We start from the raw sequence: 15,850 nt of genomic DNA, 5'->3' as shown, positions 1-15,850 counted from the left end.
GGAGTCGGTCGTGATGCAGATGGTGTTCTTGTGGACGATGGCGATGCCTTCTCCGGTCTGGTTGACGCGGTCCCTCCTGATGATCTTCTATCCATCCGGGATGGCGATGGCGATGTCGGGGGCTGAGGAGGCGTTCATCCATGTTTCAGTGAGGAACGCGACGTCTGGTGATGTTGTGTCGAGCAGGTTCCAGAGTTCGACGGCGTGTCTGTGGATGGAGCGGGTGTTGAGCAGGATGCACTTGAGATCGCTGCTGGGGTTTGGCTTTGCGGGCGCGGTGCATGTTGGGAGGCAGGTGAACTTGCAGGTTGTGCAGGTGAAGGGTTTCGGGGCGGCTCGGCAGCAGGCAGGGTTCCGGCCGGCATTGAGTGCGTTGAGGGCGGCGTCGTCGTAGGTATGTCGGGTCGTCTTGCATCGTCGGTGGGGGCCAGGGGTCCTGCCGCTGGGCGCGGTCCAGGCGCGGACGGGCGCGACAGGCTTACCTTTGGCGCGCCTTCGGCGCTCAATCGGCGCGCCCGCTGCGCGTCCGCGCGGTCGCCATTTATGGCGAAGTGGGAGGGAGGGAGGAGCAGCTGGGAGGCGGGAGCGGGGAGGGCACAGAAGAAAAAGGGGGTGTGGCCGCGAGCACGGCGGCGGGGAGCGGGGCGGGCAGTGACAATACAATACAGCACTGGGGAAACAAAAATGCAATGCGAATAACAAGACCTGAGAAGAAAGATTAAAACAGCACAGGTGAGAAAAAAACTGGTGTTATACGGCACAAATGGGGAAAAAAACAGACAAACTGTATCTTACAATATCTTGATCCAGTGTAAAAAGCCAGGGCCCATCTCAAAGGCTTACAGCACTTGGAGCAAGAAGGACCAACTCAGCGTATCAAACGCTTTCTCAAACTCCATTGAGACTGCCACTAGAAGGTCAGACCCCCTGGATACAGAGTTCATGATATGTAACAAATGCCGAATATTGGAGTGTGCCGCCTGTGGTAACACAAGCTCACATTGCTATGAGTGGACTAAGGAGCTGAGCACCGGGATTAGTCTGTTGACGAGGACCTTGCTTAATATTTTGTAGTCCATGTTCATCATTGAGAAAGGGCGGTAGGAACTTGACTCAAGAGGGTCTCTGCCCAGCTTGGTTAGCTTCTCACCATGGGTCCTCATGGAGAGTCCTGGGAAGAGATCCATGGTTGAGCGCCTTATGATAAACCACAAACAGATGTGGGGCAAGAGTTTCTTTGTAGGTGGTGTATTATTCCATGGGAAACCAGTCAGTGCCTGGGGTCCAGGGCCGGACTGAGAACAGCAACCAGCCCTGGTAGGTTACTGCTTGACAGGCCCTGTGAGCGAGAGGGACAGGGGGGGCTAGCAAGAAGCACCGCTCCTGGTTTTCTTACAGGGGGCTGATATTAAAGCACTGCTGTAAAACCGCCCCCCTGTAAGAAAGCAGAAAGGTGGGCATCTCCTTAACCATAGGGCGCAAGAAATAGTCTACAAAGGTTCTAAAATAGAACCTATTCGTGAGATGATGGTCTCTGCATCTTATGCACTTTCGACAAAATGTAGAAATATGGCATAATAGAGTGTTCTGTGCGCAGGAATCCCGCCTCTTGTGTTGTGATCCAACCTTCTGCCATAGCTTTTTCTACCATATTAGCAATGGTAGTTTTAATTCTTGCTGTTGGATCCGTGGTCAGAGGACGGTACGCTTTCTTATCATTTAATTGTCTCAGACACTCAGCACGATAGGTGGTGGTGTCTAACAGGACAATCGACCCACCCTTGTCAGTTGGTTTGATTGTCAAGTCTTCATCAGACCTAAGACTACGGAGAGCTTGTTTTCCGATTTTAGGTAGATTGAAAAATGAGTTGTTTTTTCTTTGGCACGATATGGTAATGTCTTTCTCCACCGCCTGCTCAAATGTTAATACTTTAGTAGGCATTTCGTGCGTGGGTGGATTAAAGGTAGATTGCTTTCTTAAACCAGTATTTGTGTTCATTGATTCCATCCCATCTCTGGTGTGTTTCAATAAAGAAGAAATGTAGCCTAATTTTGCGGAAGTATTTAGCCATTTCAATGTGTGTTTGGAAAGGGTCACCCACGAAGGTTGACTCAAACCCAAGGCCTCTATTTAGAACAGCATCTCCAGTCTCCGTTAATGTTTTTGAACTAAGAGTTTATCCTAAATCTTCCACAAGACTCCACTATTAACAGGAAAGTGGCTTCAACACTCTACTCGACTAGAAGGGTTTGTGGCCTGGGATGAAGTTGCAACCCTGGGGGGTGTTTGGCTAAGCGACCACATGGAGTCCATTCCAGACCTCCAGGTGCAGTTCTAACTATCATACTTGCAATTCCATAAATATTAACAACTATGACATGCCCTGGAGAGCCACATTAGTGGTGGAACGAACCTGCTGGAATACAGCCCTCTCGAGGCTCACCTCCTTATGGGGCGTCTGGGAAGGGGAGTGATCTCCAAAATATCCCGGCCATTAGTGGTGAATGTACCAGAGGTGTGCAACACCCTCAAAATGAAATGGGAGGAATGGGTGGGGACTCTCGATGAGGCTGATTGGCGAGATGCCCAAATGGTTCCCAGAAAACTAGTCATTCCATCTAGGGTCAGTCTGTTCCAACTGAAATGCCTACACCCAACGCCTATGGTATGCAGGTAAATTGCTTCACCATACTTGCTTTTTATGTGCCGACAGTAATGATGCCAGAATGGAACTGCCGGTCTACCAGGCGAGAGGATGTCCTCAGAAATGTACTAAAATGTGGGGCAAATGGTGGGCATTTCATGGGCTGGAAAATGAGTGATACTGATTGTAATATTCAAATGCAAATTGTCCTTTAATTTCAAATGGGTGGATGTCCATTCACCTTCTGTATATGCTCAGTGTCTTATGGAGAAAATGAATAAAATTAGTTTATCACACAAATATTAACATCAAATTCCCCTAATAGGTTATGTATATCACATTGTATAGCTCTGTTGCACAAAGTATTTAGTATAACAAATGTTAACATTTGTGATATGTAAATAGCATAAACCTTAGCCGAAAGGTAGCATAGAGTAACCATTTATCATTTTTGAGATTATTATTATTATTATTATTATTTTTTTTGAAAACCTTTATCATATCGTTCAACACAAAATACAAAAGTAGCCCTGCATCGACAGGGGCCAATCACCACATGTATGCAGAACATATCAGGAAGTCCAGTAACACAGCTTTTCAGCCGACAACCCATGGGTCCGGCAGCGGTTAAGGATAGACGATGTATTGAAACATTTCGAGATCAAGGATATGCATAAGGTTTCATTTTATATTTAACCCCCCCCTAACCCCCCCACCCCAAAAAACAAGATAAAGAAGAAGATACAGGAATCCGGAGCTACACCCTGGAGGTATAAAAAATGCTGGTAGGCGTTAAAAGGTAGTCATGGATCAAGATTGACCAACAGTAAAAATGCAAGCACCAGTATCGAACTAAGGGAAAAGAACAAAGCTACCTATCTATCATCATAGCCACCCACCCCAACCCCGCCCACTCGTATGCTGCAGGATGAAACCGAAAGTATCGCTACCGGACCCTGCGAGAAAAAAGAAAAAGGGCCATAGAACACAACAAAGGCAAAATAACAAACCCCCCCCGCACCCCTCACCCTGCAATGGCTACGGCCTACCCCACTAGCAACGTGCCCGTCGCCCAGAGGAACACCCTAAAGAGAGAGAAAGAGAAGAAAAAAGGGGCCATAGAACAAAACAAAGGCAAAATAACAACCCCCCCGCCACCCTGCACCCCTGCAATGGCTATGGCCTAAACCACTAGCAGCCTGCCTGTCGCCCAGAAACGTCCCTAAAAGAGAGAAAGAAGCGGAGGAGGAGAAACAAAACAAAAAAAAACACTCCCGGATTCCCTTACCCTCCACCAGATGTGACCACCCGGAAACAAGTGCAAAATAAATGTAGCGAGATGCACAATCAATCCGGGTAAGTACGAAACACATCACCCAACTCCCGCCTTTCACCGGTCACAATCCCAGCAGCAGATTAAATTATTTTCCCGTATCCTAAAAATTCCCACAAGTTAACCCTGGCCAGTACGAATGTTCACTGGAGCACTTATAACCCAGGCCACAGCAACAATGAGAGAGGTAAAGTTTTCATGAAAGTTCAAGTCAGTATGAGCAAGCCAAATAAAGGATAAAAGTTCACGATCTCCACAGAGCAAGCGAGGAAAAGCGTGGAAGGATGATAAAACTCTCCAATAGTCACAGGTGATCTTGTTAAGGCAGTCAAGGTTGTCCATAGTGATATTCGGCGAGATAGGGTTCAAGCAAGGGACGCTGACAGTGTCCATGGGCGCGCGATCTGTCTCATAGGAATCAGCAGCGCAAAAGAGACCCGGCGTCTGCACAGGGACCTCGAAGTTGGATACACGATGTTTCGTTGGTGGCATCGCTGGCTGCGATTATGGCAAAAAGCAGATCGTCCATTGTTACCGACAGTGCCTGGTAGTTGACGATGATCTGTGAGTGGAGCGCTCTAATGGCCGCCATTACAGCGTGCAGCGGTGGTGTGTCTTTCGTCTCCTCCATCTCCTCTCGTAAGCAACAGATCAGGATGCAGACCCCGGAGGCCGGCAACTCCGGGGTAGCAAGCAAATCTGGAGCGGACACCAACAACGGGCGCTCTCACCTCACGATTTTGCACCTTCGCCGCTGATCAGGGCTCCCGTCCGCACCCCCTCCCCCCCGACAAGCTTACCATGCCTCCGGGCGTCGGATACAGGGCCGCAGCAAACGATATGTCACGCCGTGGCGTGTGCGTTGCAGGCAGGATACAAAATCGCCGTTAAAAACAGGTAGATTATGTCCCTGTTCGGGAGACCGGACAGAGCCCAAGGTTCACAGCCGATGTTGTTCAATTCCAGCCCGGATGGGTTAGAAATCGAGGCCCCGGCTTCCACTCCAAGGTAGGCCGAAAATGAAACACAGCGTATCTCCGTCATCCGGTGTGATAAAAAGTTCGGGATTGCGCCTTCAGAATCAGTCACTCCTCATACATACGGGAGTCCGGTTGGAAAACAGGATAACTTGCAGGATATGCAAGCTGCTGGCGGAGGTCGGCGGAGCCGGGAGCTTATGCGGCCATCTTGCTTGCTAGCGTAGCTCCTCCCCCTATTTTTAAGATGATTAAAATAGTTGAATTACTTTGGGAGCCTTCATCCTGCCTAGCACCTTATTCTTATCTTACAAACACATACACTGTGACAGAGGTATAAAACTCAAAGAAAATCGAATTGAGAGACTAAATGTTTTGTTAATAAGGATAAGTGGCCAAATGAAATGATTTTTAGAATCCTTTAATTTCTAAGTTTGAAAGTGTCCACATAGGAAAGGTCAACCTCGCTAGAACCCTCTTGGAACAGTTGATTGATTTGACCTAACTTCCAGAATTGCTGTCCTGTAGTCGATCATTCTGTAATATGAGGGCTGTACGTGAGGTCAAATTTGAACTATCCCTAGGTTTGCGTTTGCTGTACTGTTCCGCCTATGTGGGAAGTGCATTCATTTACATTATCACATGTGCCTAGCATGCAAGTCATAAACATTCCTGAACTAATTAAAAATAGGAATGGTTGTGTGCAATTTTTACAGGAAACTCAATAACTATTCTCTTTCACAGGATACTCTGCTGTGCCCCCAACATGCTTTATATTTTGTGGAAACTTTTTGTCTACGCCATACGGAAAGAACCAAATCAAGTTACTGAAAGGTATTTGCTATTTTCTGAAGAGCATGATATGAATTATTGATGTTTAACAATAGGTTTATTGTACTGTGATTCTACATTTTAAAGTGTGTCTGACTCTATCACATTCGAACGTGGAATCCGGGTTGCATGGCACTAGAGGTTCAATTTCTCTAAATTGTAAACTCATTAAAAAACCTCTTGATACAGTAAAATGAAACCCTAGCCTAGCCGTGTGCCATCTAAATACTGATTGTGTTGGAGCCAACGCTTTTTCTGCAGCTATTGTTATGTTACCGAGTTTTAAGCGTTGGATACAAATGTGAACAGAAATGCGCATTTTCGGGTACACAATTATTAATCGATTTCTGTATTTAATCGTTTTTATAGTGTTGAAGCGCGGCATTGATGTATGCAAGCTTTTGTAGCTGCTGGTGCTCGAACCGTATTTGGCCTTCGACGGAGTGCACCCTGCTAGACCAGGGACAGGGCGGGAAACTGGTTAGGGCACAGTAGGCATTTACATAATATCTTCTCTCAGGGAGTCCCTTCTGTTGTACCCATAACTAGTAGTCTGCCAGGCCTCGTTAAAGGGTTGGTATCTCACTTTGAAAACCCGACCTTCTGGATTGCCCATAAATACTTCCAGTTGGCACACACAACCCAAAAAAGTGTAAACACTGCTGAAATGTTTTTCAGTAAAGTCCATCGGCGTGCTATTATCCTCACGTTGTTAGTGATCACAGTTTAGGTTATTTTTGGACATAAATGTACTCCCCTTTCACTTTGACCTACCTTTACTTTGCATACCTGTTTATTATATTGAAATGATCTTTACTCTGACCCCTTTACTTCACCCCATTTTCGCTCCATTCCATATAACTACAATTAAACGTTATTAAAATGCTATCTTGTTTAATTAATCTTCCTAACTACAGTCAATGTAGTAGTACTTATCCTAATTCGTAAATTTAATCAAGTGCCATGTGTGATGACCTGTCATCCTGGGTTTTCTGGTTCCATGTTGGAACCTAGAGTTTGGAACCACATGATACCAAGGTTCCCATATCTTGTAATTCCATGTTTGTCAGATGTTAGCTGACTGTTGGTTGGGGCTGATTAAATATAACCTACTGAACTTAATCCAGTGTGAATCTCACTTTATTACACTGGCGACGTTTCTGGATCGGATCCACTCGTGCAGGATAGCCTCAACAACAGGTGAATAGCTGAACATTAAGTGAAAATCTCACATGACAGCTGTGTCGGTGAAGGAAGATCAACCAACATCTTCAAGGTACAACTGTGGCCCAGCGAAGGAAACACGGTGAAGGACGTTGAGGAAATCGAACACGTGACGAAAATCAGCAAAGGTAGACTGTTACAATTATTTTTTTGGAAGAAAATGAAAAAAAACGGAGTTTGTAACTGACGTCGATTTTCGAGGGTGATTTCCCTAAGAAATAAGTCCTTTTGTTTGAGAAAAAGGTGGCGGACATCTTGGTTTGGGCGTGTTTCATGGAAGAAAGAAACAAGCGAGATCGCCCATAGAAACTGATACGATTGTTTCCTAGCGGCCATTTTAGGTTGGGAAAAGGAAAAAAACAAGCTCTAATAGCCAAAGAAAGAAACATTTAATGTTGTGGCGGCCATTTTGACTTGGTTTTGAAAAAGAAGAAAAGAAAGCCCAATCCACCTTGGAAACCAGCCTGAATGTTTGTGATGGATTAGTGGTGGCCATCTTGGATTTTTTTTTTCTCGATTTTTTTTGTTTTTTCTGTCATTTCAAGAGGATTGTTACAACTGAAGCAGCGGTTTGGAGCGTGGCATTAAAAGATTATATACTTCAATGGAGAAGGAGGACTGAAGGATCCGTTGTAAGGAAAACGAGTGAAAACGCGAGGGAGAGAAAAGTCGGAGGAGCTTGGCGGACAGATTCCACATTGAGGAACTTGAAGCCTGTCGACGGTGATGGGCACACCTTTTTGAGGGAAGGGCGGTGGTACTTTGTTGATAAAGATTTAATAGTGGTACAAGTGTAAGGGTTTTGAGTGGAATTGGTGCTGTAAAATGCAGAATGTAACTGCACCACCTTTCTTCCTGATGGAACCGGGTGAACCACTGATTAGGTGGAAAAAATGGAAAAAGATCTTTGAAAATTACGCAAGGGTGTGTGGTGCAAATTTGAGTGGTGAAAGGAAGCATGCTTTATTGATGCATTGTTTGGGTGGAGAAGGCCAAGAGATTTTGGAGACTCTTCCGGCCATTCCTCAAGCAGAACAAAGAGGATTGAATGAGTATGAGGTGTGTGCTAGGCAGTTGGATTTACATTATCTTCCTAAAGTGAGTACAATCATGGAAAGGTACTATTTTGGGTTAAGAGAGCAGGGTAAGGAAGAGAGTGTTGAGGAGTACATTACTGCTCTAAGAAAGTTGGCTTCAAGTTGCAAGTTTGGAGGTTTAGTGGAAGAACGCATTAGAGATCAGTTCGTTTTGAGATGCGTGAGTGATAAGATAAGGGAAGAGTTGTGGCTAAAGGATGAGCCTGCACTTGAAGAAGTAGTAGGTATTGCAAAAAGGGTTGAACATATGTTAAAATGCGTTGGGGAACTAAGCAAAGAGAAAAAGGATGACAAACCAAGTAGTTCTTCAACACAAGAAGTGGTGTGTCAGGCTGTGAAGAGACAGGATGAGAAGAAAAAAAAAGAGGTGTGTGAGGAGGAAAGGTTGAAAGGGGAGGTTGATGGTGGAATTTCTAAAATACAGTCGAGTAAGAAATTCACAACTCCTTTTCAAGGAACCTGTTATAGATGTGGGAAATATGGGCATATGGCAAATGCGAGAGAGTGTCCTGCTCTTAGGTTCAATTGCAATGTGTGTGGCAGAAAGGGACACATTGGTAGAAATTGTAGAACAAGAGTTGGGAGAGATATGAAGACTGAGACTAAGTTGGTCAGCTTTCAGATTAATGATGATGTTGTAGAACATCCTTCTGATTATGTGTTGATTGGGGAAGCAAGTGTGTTGATGAAATTTGATTCATGCTCACATGTTACTTTTATTTCAAATGAGGTGTTTGAAAATGTGTTTGGGAAGGAAAAAACTTTGTGTAAACCGGATATAAGACCAACAGGTTATCAAGAACATCCCATAAAAATAATGGGTTACTTTTTTGACTGCATTGAATATAAAGGGAGGTATACAGAAGCAAAAGTTTATGTGGTAAACAGGGGTGACAACTTGTTGAGTTGGTCTCATCAGGCAAGGTTGGGTGTGAGTCTCAATCCAAATGCTCATCCAGTTATTCAGGTACAGGCTGTAGACAATGTTGAGAACAAGTTCATTAAGAACTACAAAGAGTTGTTCAGTGAGAAACTAGGATGTATAAAAGGTTACAATCACAACATCAAACTGAAGTTAGGTGCGGTGCCTGTTGCTGCTAAAGTAAGACGCATTCCAATTTGTGTAAAGGATGCTGTGGGTAAAGAGATTGAGAAGTTGTTGTCGACTGGGGTTATACAACCAGTAGAAGCAACTGAGTGGCTCGCACCAATTGTGGTCGCGAGGAAGCCTAATAATGAGATTCGGCTGTGTGTTGACCTTCGTGCTTTAAATAAAGAGGTAATAGTTGACAAGTACCCTTTGCCAAACATAGAGGAGTTGGTTTCTACGTTAGATGGGGCTTGCTATTTCACCACCTTAGATATGGCTTCGGCGTATCACCAAGTTCCGCTAAAAGAAGAGTGTCAAGAGCTTACTAGTTTTATTACACCAATGGGTGCATTCAAGTTCTTAAGAATGCCTTTTGGGCTGGTTTCGGCAGCCTCGGTATTCCAGAGAATTATGGAAGATCTGTTCAAAGGAATACCGGGGGTAAGATGTTATCAGGATGATGTTCTCATTTCTGGTAAGAACGAACAGGAACATGATGAGAGGGTTTGCCTGGTGTTGAAGAAAATGTTGGAAGTTGGTTTGACTCTGCGTCAGAGCAAGTGCAAGTTTGGTGTCAATGAACTAGATTATTTGGGCCACCATATCTCTAGGAAGGGCATTTGTCCAAAAAAGGATCTTGTTGAAACAATTGAGAAATTGAAGGAACCATGTTCAAAAGAAGAGGTTTCTTCATTTTTGGGCATGGCAGAATTTTACAATAAGTTTGTCAGAAACTTTGCAGATAAGACTATTAATCTGAGGAAGATCATGTGTAAAAATGCTGTGTTTAATTGGACTGAGGAGTGTAGCAGAGAGTTTGATCAGGTGAAGATGGATCTGAGGAATGCACCAAATTTGCAGGCGTTTGTTCCAGGCGATCCAACGTTTATTGTAACAGATGCTAGCAGTAAGGGTCTGGGTGCCTTGTTGTTACAGCTGAGGAAAGGCAAGGAGGTCCTTATAGCTTGTGCTTCGAGATGTTTGAAGGGGGCAGAGTTGAATTACTCTGTCATAGAGAAAGAGGCGCTTGGTATATATTGGGCTGTGAATAAGTTCAGGAAGTTTGTTTGGGGTTCCTCCTTTACCGTCAGGTCTGATCACAAACCGCTAAAGGAAGTGTTTGAAAAGAAGGGATTAGACTCCATCTCGGGAAGAATAAGGAGATGGGTAATTTCTTTGCAGGAGTTTATGTTCAAGTTTGAATATATCCCAGGAAAAACTAATGTCTCGGCAGATTGTCTGTCTAGGTTGGTGGATGTTGTAGAAAATGTTGAGGAGGTTTTGGCTGACGATTTTGAGGCTGAATTAAAGGTGTGTGATGTTACCTTGGGGGCGGTGAAAGAAGATGCTTGGAGAGAGGAGCTGAGTAAGGATGAGGAATTGTTGGAGGTCATTAAATTGTTGGAAGATGGTAGGTCTTGTTCTTTAAAGAAGCCGTGGTCTTTGATTGCTGATGAGTTGGCAGTGGTAGATGGTTTACTCATGAGAGGTACTAGGTTAGTTCCTCCTATTAACCTCAGAAGTGTTCTGGTGGACATGTCTCATGAGGGTCACTTGGGTATTTCCAAGACGAAAGAACGCATACGTATGGACTTCTGGTGGCCAGGTATCGATTTGTTGGTGGAACGCGCTGTTAGGGATTGCTCTTCTTGTCAGGCAAGTGATAAAGTTTTGAGGACGAGGTCTTCTCCTATGGTTTGCAGGAGATTGCCCAGGTCCCCCTGGGATGAAGTTGCAGTTGATATTGTGGGGCCCTTACATGGCGAGCATCAAACTCCATTTATGTTGGTTTTATTGGACTTGTATTCTAGATGGGTTGAGGTCAGTTTGGTAAGGGAGATTACAAGTGAGTCTGTTATCTCCTTTTTGGAGTCTATCTTTAAACGTGAGAGTTTTCCGAACTCAATTCTTTCTGACAATGGGCCTCAATTTTGTTCTGGGAAAGTCGAGGAGTATCTCAGTGAGTGTGGCATAGTTCACAAGAAGATTTCTTTGTATCACCCAGAAGCAAATGGTGCTTTGGAGAGACTCAACAAAACTTTGAAGGAAAGCATTCAGTTGGCGAGGGTTAACAATTTGGACTGGAGAAAAGAGTTACAGAACAGAATTTCAGCTTATCGATTCTCTCCTCACTCTACCACAGGAAAGACCCCGTTTGAACTTTTCAAGGGTAGAGCACCAAATACTTGTTTGTGTCCTGCCTGGATGGCTGCAGACAAGGGTGTTAAAAATAATGGGGTGGGTGCATGGAGAGAAAGGGAATTGGAACTTCAGAGAAAAAGGAAATTTTATGTGGATAGGAGAAATTCTGCTAAGGATTCCAAGTTCAAGGTGGGTGAGGTAGTAAAAATCAGGGCTCCTGTGGGCTGTCAAAACTGGTCGAAGTTTTCTGTTCCTAGAACCATTGTGAAAATTTTCAAAAATGCTGTAAAGACGGAGGATGGTCGTATCTGGAACAATAGTCGTGTTTCTCATTTTGGTGGAAAGGGGAAATGTGATGATGCTGTTGCTGTTCCTGATCTGCGTTCTAATTATTCTCGCAAGAGTGTGAGAGTATGTAGGCCACCTGTTCACTTGCGTGATTATGTCTAGATAGTTTCTTCTTTGCTTTACCTTTTCTTTCCGTTGCCTTCTTCATTGCTGGACATGTAAACCTGTTTAGTGTTTAAGAGGGAGAAGTGTGATGACCTGTCATCCTGGGTTTTCTGGTTCCATGTTGGAACCTAGAGTTTGGAACCACATGATACCAAGGTTCCCATATCTTGTAATTCCATGTTTGTCAGATGTTAGCTGACTGTTGGTTGGGGCTGATTAAATATAACCTACTGAACTTAATCCAGTGTGAATCTCACTTTATTACACCATGTAATTACAATTATAATGTACTTTCTCTTCTAGGGGATCCGCATTAACAGTCATAAGCACTGAAATGTCCTGCCCACGAGTGGGATCCCAGATTACTTTGCCAAACATATACATAAAACGTACATATGTACAAAGCTTTTGAGTGGAAAGGTGTGTTTAAGTAGAAAAACAGTTGCTTCTGCAGTATCCTAAAGACTTTTCATTTAAATAAGTAGATCAATTAACGTAAATAGTCACCACATTAAGAAAAGTGTACAGAAAATATTTTTCACATACCTTATTGAACTGAAAAAGAAAGGGAGTGAAGGACAATGCCTGCAGATAAGCTGCTCTAAGCATGGAGTAAGAAACTGTGTCGGTGCCTTTGAGGGTGTTATCTTTTATTACATTAGGGGGGACAGGATGTGCACAATTGACTTATAGGACACTTACTTTTCCCTTCCAATAATAAGAAAACACTGCAAGTTTCTGCAGTTTGACCAGTTCAAGGTCCTTTCTCTGGGCGTAAAGTCCGCTCCTCACACTTTCTCAAAAGTGAATGGCAGTGGTGTACTTAAGAAAGCTAAATATTTTGATCTACCATTACTTGAGTCTCCAACCTTTTCTGTTGTGAAAGCTACTTCTGCTCAAGGAAAGTCTTCCCGAGCTACTAGCACATTTTATAACTTTAAAATAGTGACTACTCTATGACTATCCAAAGCAAGATTTTCAGTAGTTACCATCAGTATACCAAGTGCGGTTACCAGCAGGAAAAATTTATCAATATTAAATGCCTCCCCTTGACTTGGCAGTACGTCTCCCCAGCTCAGCTTGAATTATCATTCACCAGTTTCTGAAAATGCAAATTTTCTATCCAATACCACATTCCACTCTGTGCAAACAAACTCCATTTTCTAAAACAACCTTTTGTCATTTTTATCATGTACTCCCATGTACAAATGCCTCATATGTACTGACTATTTTGAATTTCTAGGTATTAGTTATATGCCATGGATGCTCACCATAGCACCACTGATGCCTGTATTATGCCAGTAATGCCCACCATTATACTAGGGCCACAGTTGTGCCAAGGGTGGAAACCATAAGGGTCAGGGATCAAACCATATATCAGTCATGAGCATTAATATGCCAGGAAAAGATACGTATATGCCAGTCATGCACTTAGTATGTCTATGGTGGCTGACAGTATACCACAACTAGACGAAAACATACTAAAATAGTCAAGGATGACCATTATTATGCCATTGGCACTATTATGCCAGGAATGGACACAATTATGCCAGAGATAACACTGTTATGATGGGGGCTAGCATATATATTTGGCAGTTATTGGCACCAGGCATAGTTTCAGGAAGCAATAGTGTTTATTATGGACACACACATAAATGTTGATGAATCTCTTAATTTTCTCTGGTCTGGATCATACCCTGTTCTCCTCAGCTGATAATGCATCCAACTAACACATTTTCACTCAGACTCCTGCAGTCCCGCACTTTGGTGGGTCAGCACTGAATACAGCTCAGGCTACTGCTGCCATACTTTTTTGATGGTGCACTGTTCACACATGTTGTGACTGATAAAGGAGGGACTACAACATGGTCAATCTCCTTGTGGTTTAATTATATTGAGATTAGATACAGACTGTCATGTAGCAGGCTCTATAAGCAGACACAGTGTGTGTTTGAGTGTTGGTATGATTTTCAGATTAAGGCAAATCCAGCTAGTGATCATAACCCCCTAATTCTGAGTCTGTGTCCCGTTTTTAAGAGAGCTCAGACTGTGGCCTATCCAATCAAATTCAGCCAGAACCAGGGGATCACCCTAAAGTGGGATATGGTAGATGCAAGTCATCTAGAGGTGGAGATTTTTAAAACAAACAAAGAAAAGATAGATGCTTGCTTAACCCCCTCTAATGAGCCGGATGTAATAATTAAGAACGTTGAGGCTCTTCTAGGTAATGTGGCTTCTTACCTCCTAAAAACTGTGGGAGGGAAAAAAAGGAAATGCTTGTAAATGGTTTGATGCAGAATGTTCTAGAGCACAAACTAGACTAACGAAGGCACTACACCAAGTTCCACGGGATAGGGTGTTAATTAGAAGGTCAAGGAAAATGTACAGAGATGCTATTATTAAGCGTAAATTAGACTTAAAGAAAAAGGCATGGGATGATTTAGGAAAAGCCTCAGAACAGGACAGCCCACTCTTTTGGGAGGTAACAAACCGTCCTCTTTTAAGAAGTGAAGAAAAGGATAACATGCTGGTCCATATCCCAGGAGACACCTGGGAAGCACATTATGGGAAAATTTTTAATCCAAAAGGGGCGACCCTCCCAACTGCTAATGAGGGGATCTGTGATTTTAATTTGGAGTCAGCGAATACGCTTAGCCTCTCATTGCCCCTTTCAGAGGTAGAGGCTGCATTAAGAAAAGGCACTCCATTAAAGGCCCTAGGGCCGGACTCAGTCCCTTTGGACCTCTTTAAACATAATATTGAGGTGTGGGCACCACTCCTATTACTCTTGTTCAGAGCAGTTGTGGTAGGACATATTCCGACTTCCTGGCAAGAGGCGATAGTGGTCCCGATATTTAGGTTTAAAGCATTTTATTAAGGCATTACAGAAGAAAAAGGACAAGGAAGGTATAGGGTTTGAGAAATACAAGGGAATATAAGGCATTAGTAGCTGGAGCGTAGTGATAGACAATGGCGGCAGCTTATAAAGTTCCTTTGAAGAGAGTCCTGATGTGTCTGCCATTGTCAATTGGATTGGAAGCCAAAAAAAGTAAATAATAGATGGAACCCCCGTCCCTCCTTGATCCCCCTCCCCTCAAACTCCCCAACTCCCCCCCAAACTCCCCCCCCCCCCCCAACTTCCTTCGTCCAGTGCTTGGTCTGTTCCTCCGCCCTACCCCCCCTCCCCCGCCCCACCCAGTGTGAGCCCCCCCACCCAATGTCTGTTTAAGCAATCGGTTCTAAGGGTGGCGTTAATCTCAGTAGTCTAAGGTATCTCGGGCAGGTAAGTTCTCTAAATTCCGTGGTCAATAACGCATGAAAAGGTTGCCACAACTCATCAAATTGCTCCACGTCCCCCGCCACCGTAAGCGATAGTTTTCCCATGCCCAAGACGTGCCAAAGTCTGTGGAGCCAACCCGTGATGGAGGGGGCTGTGGTGGTGCGCCAGTGAATAAGTATGTTTTGGATCGCAGAACCCAGTGCTATCGCTATTTGCCGGCCCCTACGGGACTTCAACGGGTACATCAGCTGATTCGGAAGGCCCAGCAAAATGTACGCCGGGAAGCGCGGCAATTCTATGCCAAAGTGAGCGTCCACCTCATCTATAACTTCCTTCCAGTAATCCTTCAACAACGGGCAATCCCAGAGCACATGTGTGAGAGTCTCTGTCTGCCCACATTCCCTCCAACACACCTTCCCGATGTTCCTATTCATTTCATTCAACCTCTCAGGGGTATAGTACCAATATGTAGACACCTTCGTGAGTGTTTCGGGGAGCCCCGTGTGGTATGCCGAGTGTCTCGCGCGGTACGCAATCTGATCCCACTCCCCACGACTAAGCGTCCTCCCCAGCTCCCTATTCCAGGGCTCCCTGCCAGGATTATAAAAGTGAAATGGGGGAGGTTGCAGCAACCTGTACAGGTCCGAGATCAGCTTAGCGTCTGAGGTGCGAGTCACCAACCACCTCTCGTACAGCTTCAACTTACGGTCCGCTGTCTCGCGTACCTGCGGTTGAAGCACCCAATGTCTAACCTGCATGTACCTCATCCTCTCTGTTT

The 15,850-nt window shown here is 44.4% G+C and overlaps 1 protein-coding gene across 1 annotated transcript in view; it reads left to right on the top strand.

Moving 5' to 3' along the window:
* Positions 1 to 15,850, top strand: part of POLE2 (DNA polymerase epsilon 2, accessory subunit) — a 404,236-nt gene that overhangs the window by 299,184 nt on the left and 89,202 nt on the right. The window contains exon 12 of the mRNA XM_086936593.1: positions 5,700 to 5,789. Coding sequence (XP_086792719.1) covers positions 5,700 to 5,789 — 90 coding nt within the window. The remainder of the gene's footprint in view (positions 1 to 5,699; positions 5,790 to 15,850) is intronic.

The sequence above is a fragment of the Lissotriton vulgaris genome, chromosome 9 (genome assembly GCF_964263255.1).
Source record: "Lissotriton vulgaris chromosome 9, aLisVul1.2, whole genome shotgun sequence".
In the NCBI taxonomy this organism is placed as follows: Eukaryota; Metazoa; Chordata; class Amphibia; order Caudata; family Salamandridae; genus Lissotriton; species Lissotriton vulgaris.
This window is presented reverse-complemented; position numbering and strand designations above follow the sequence as displayed.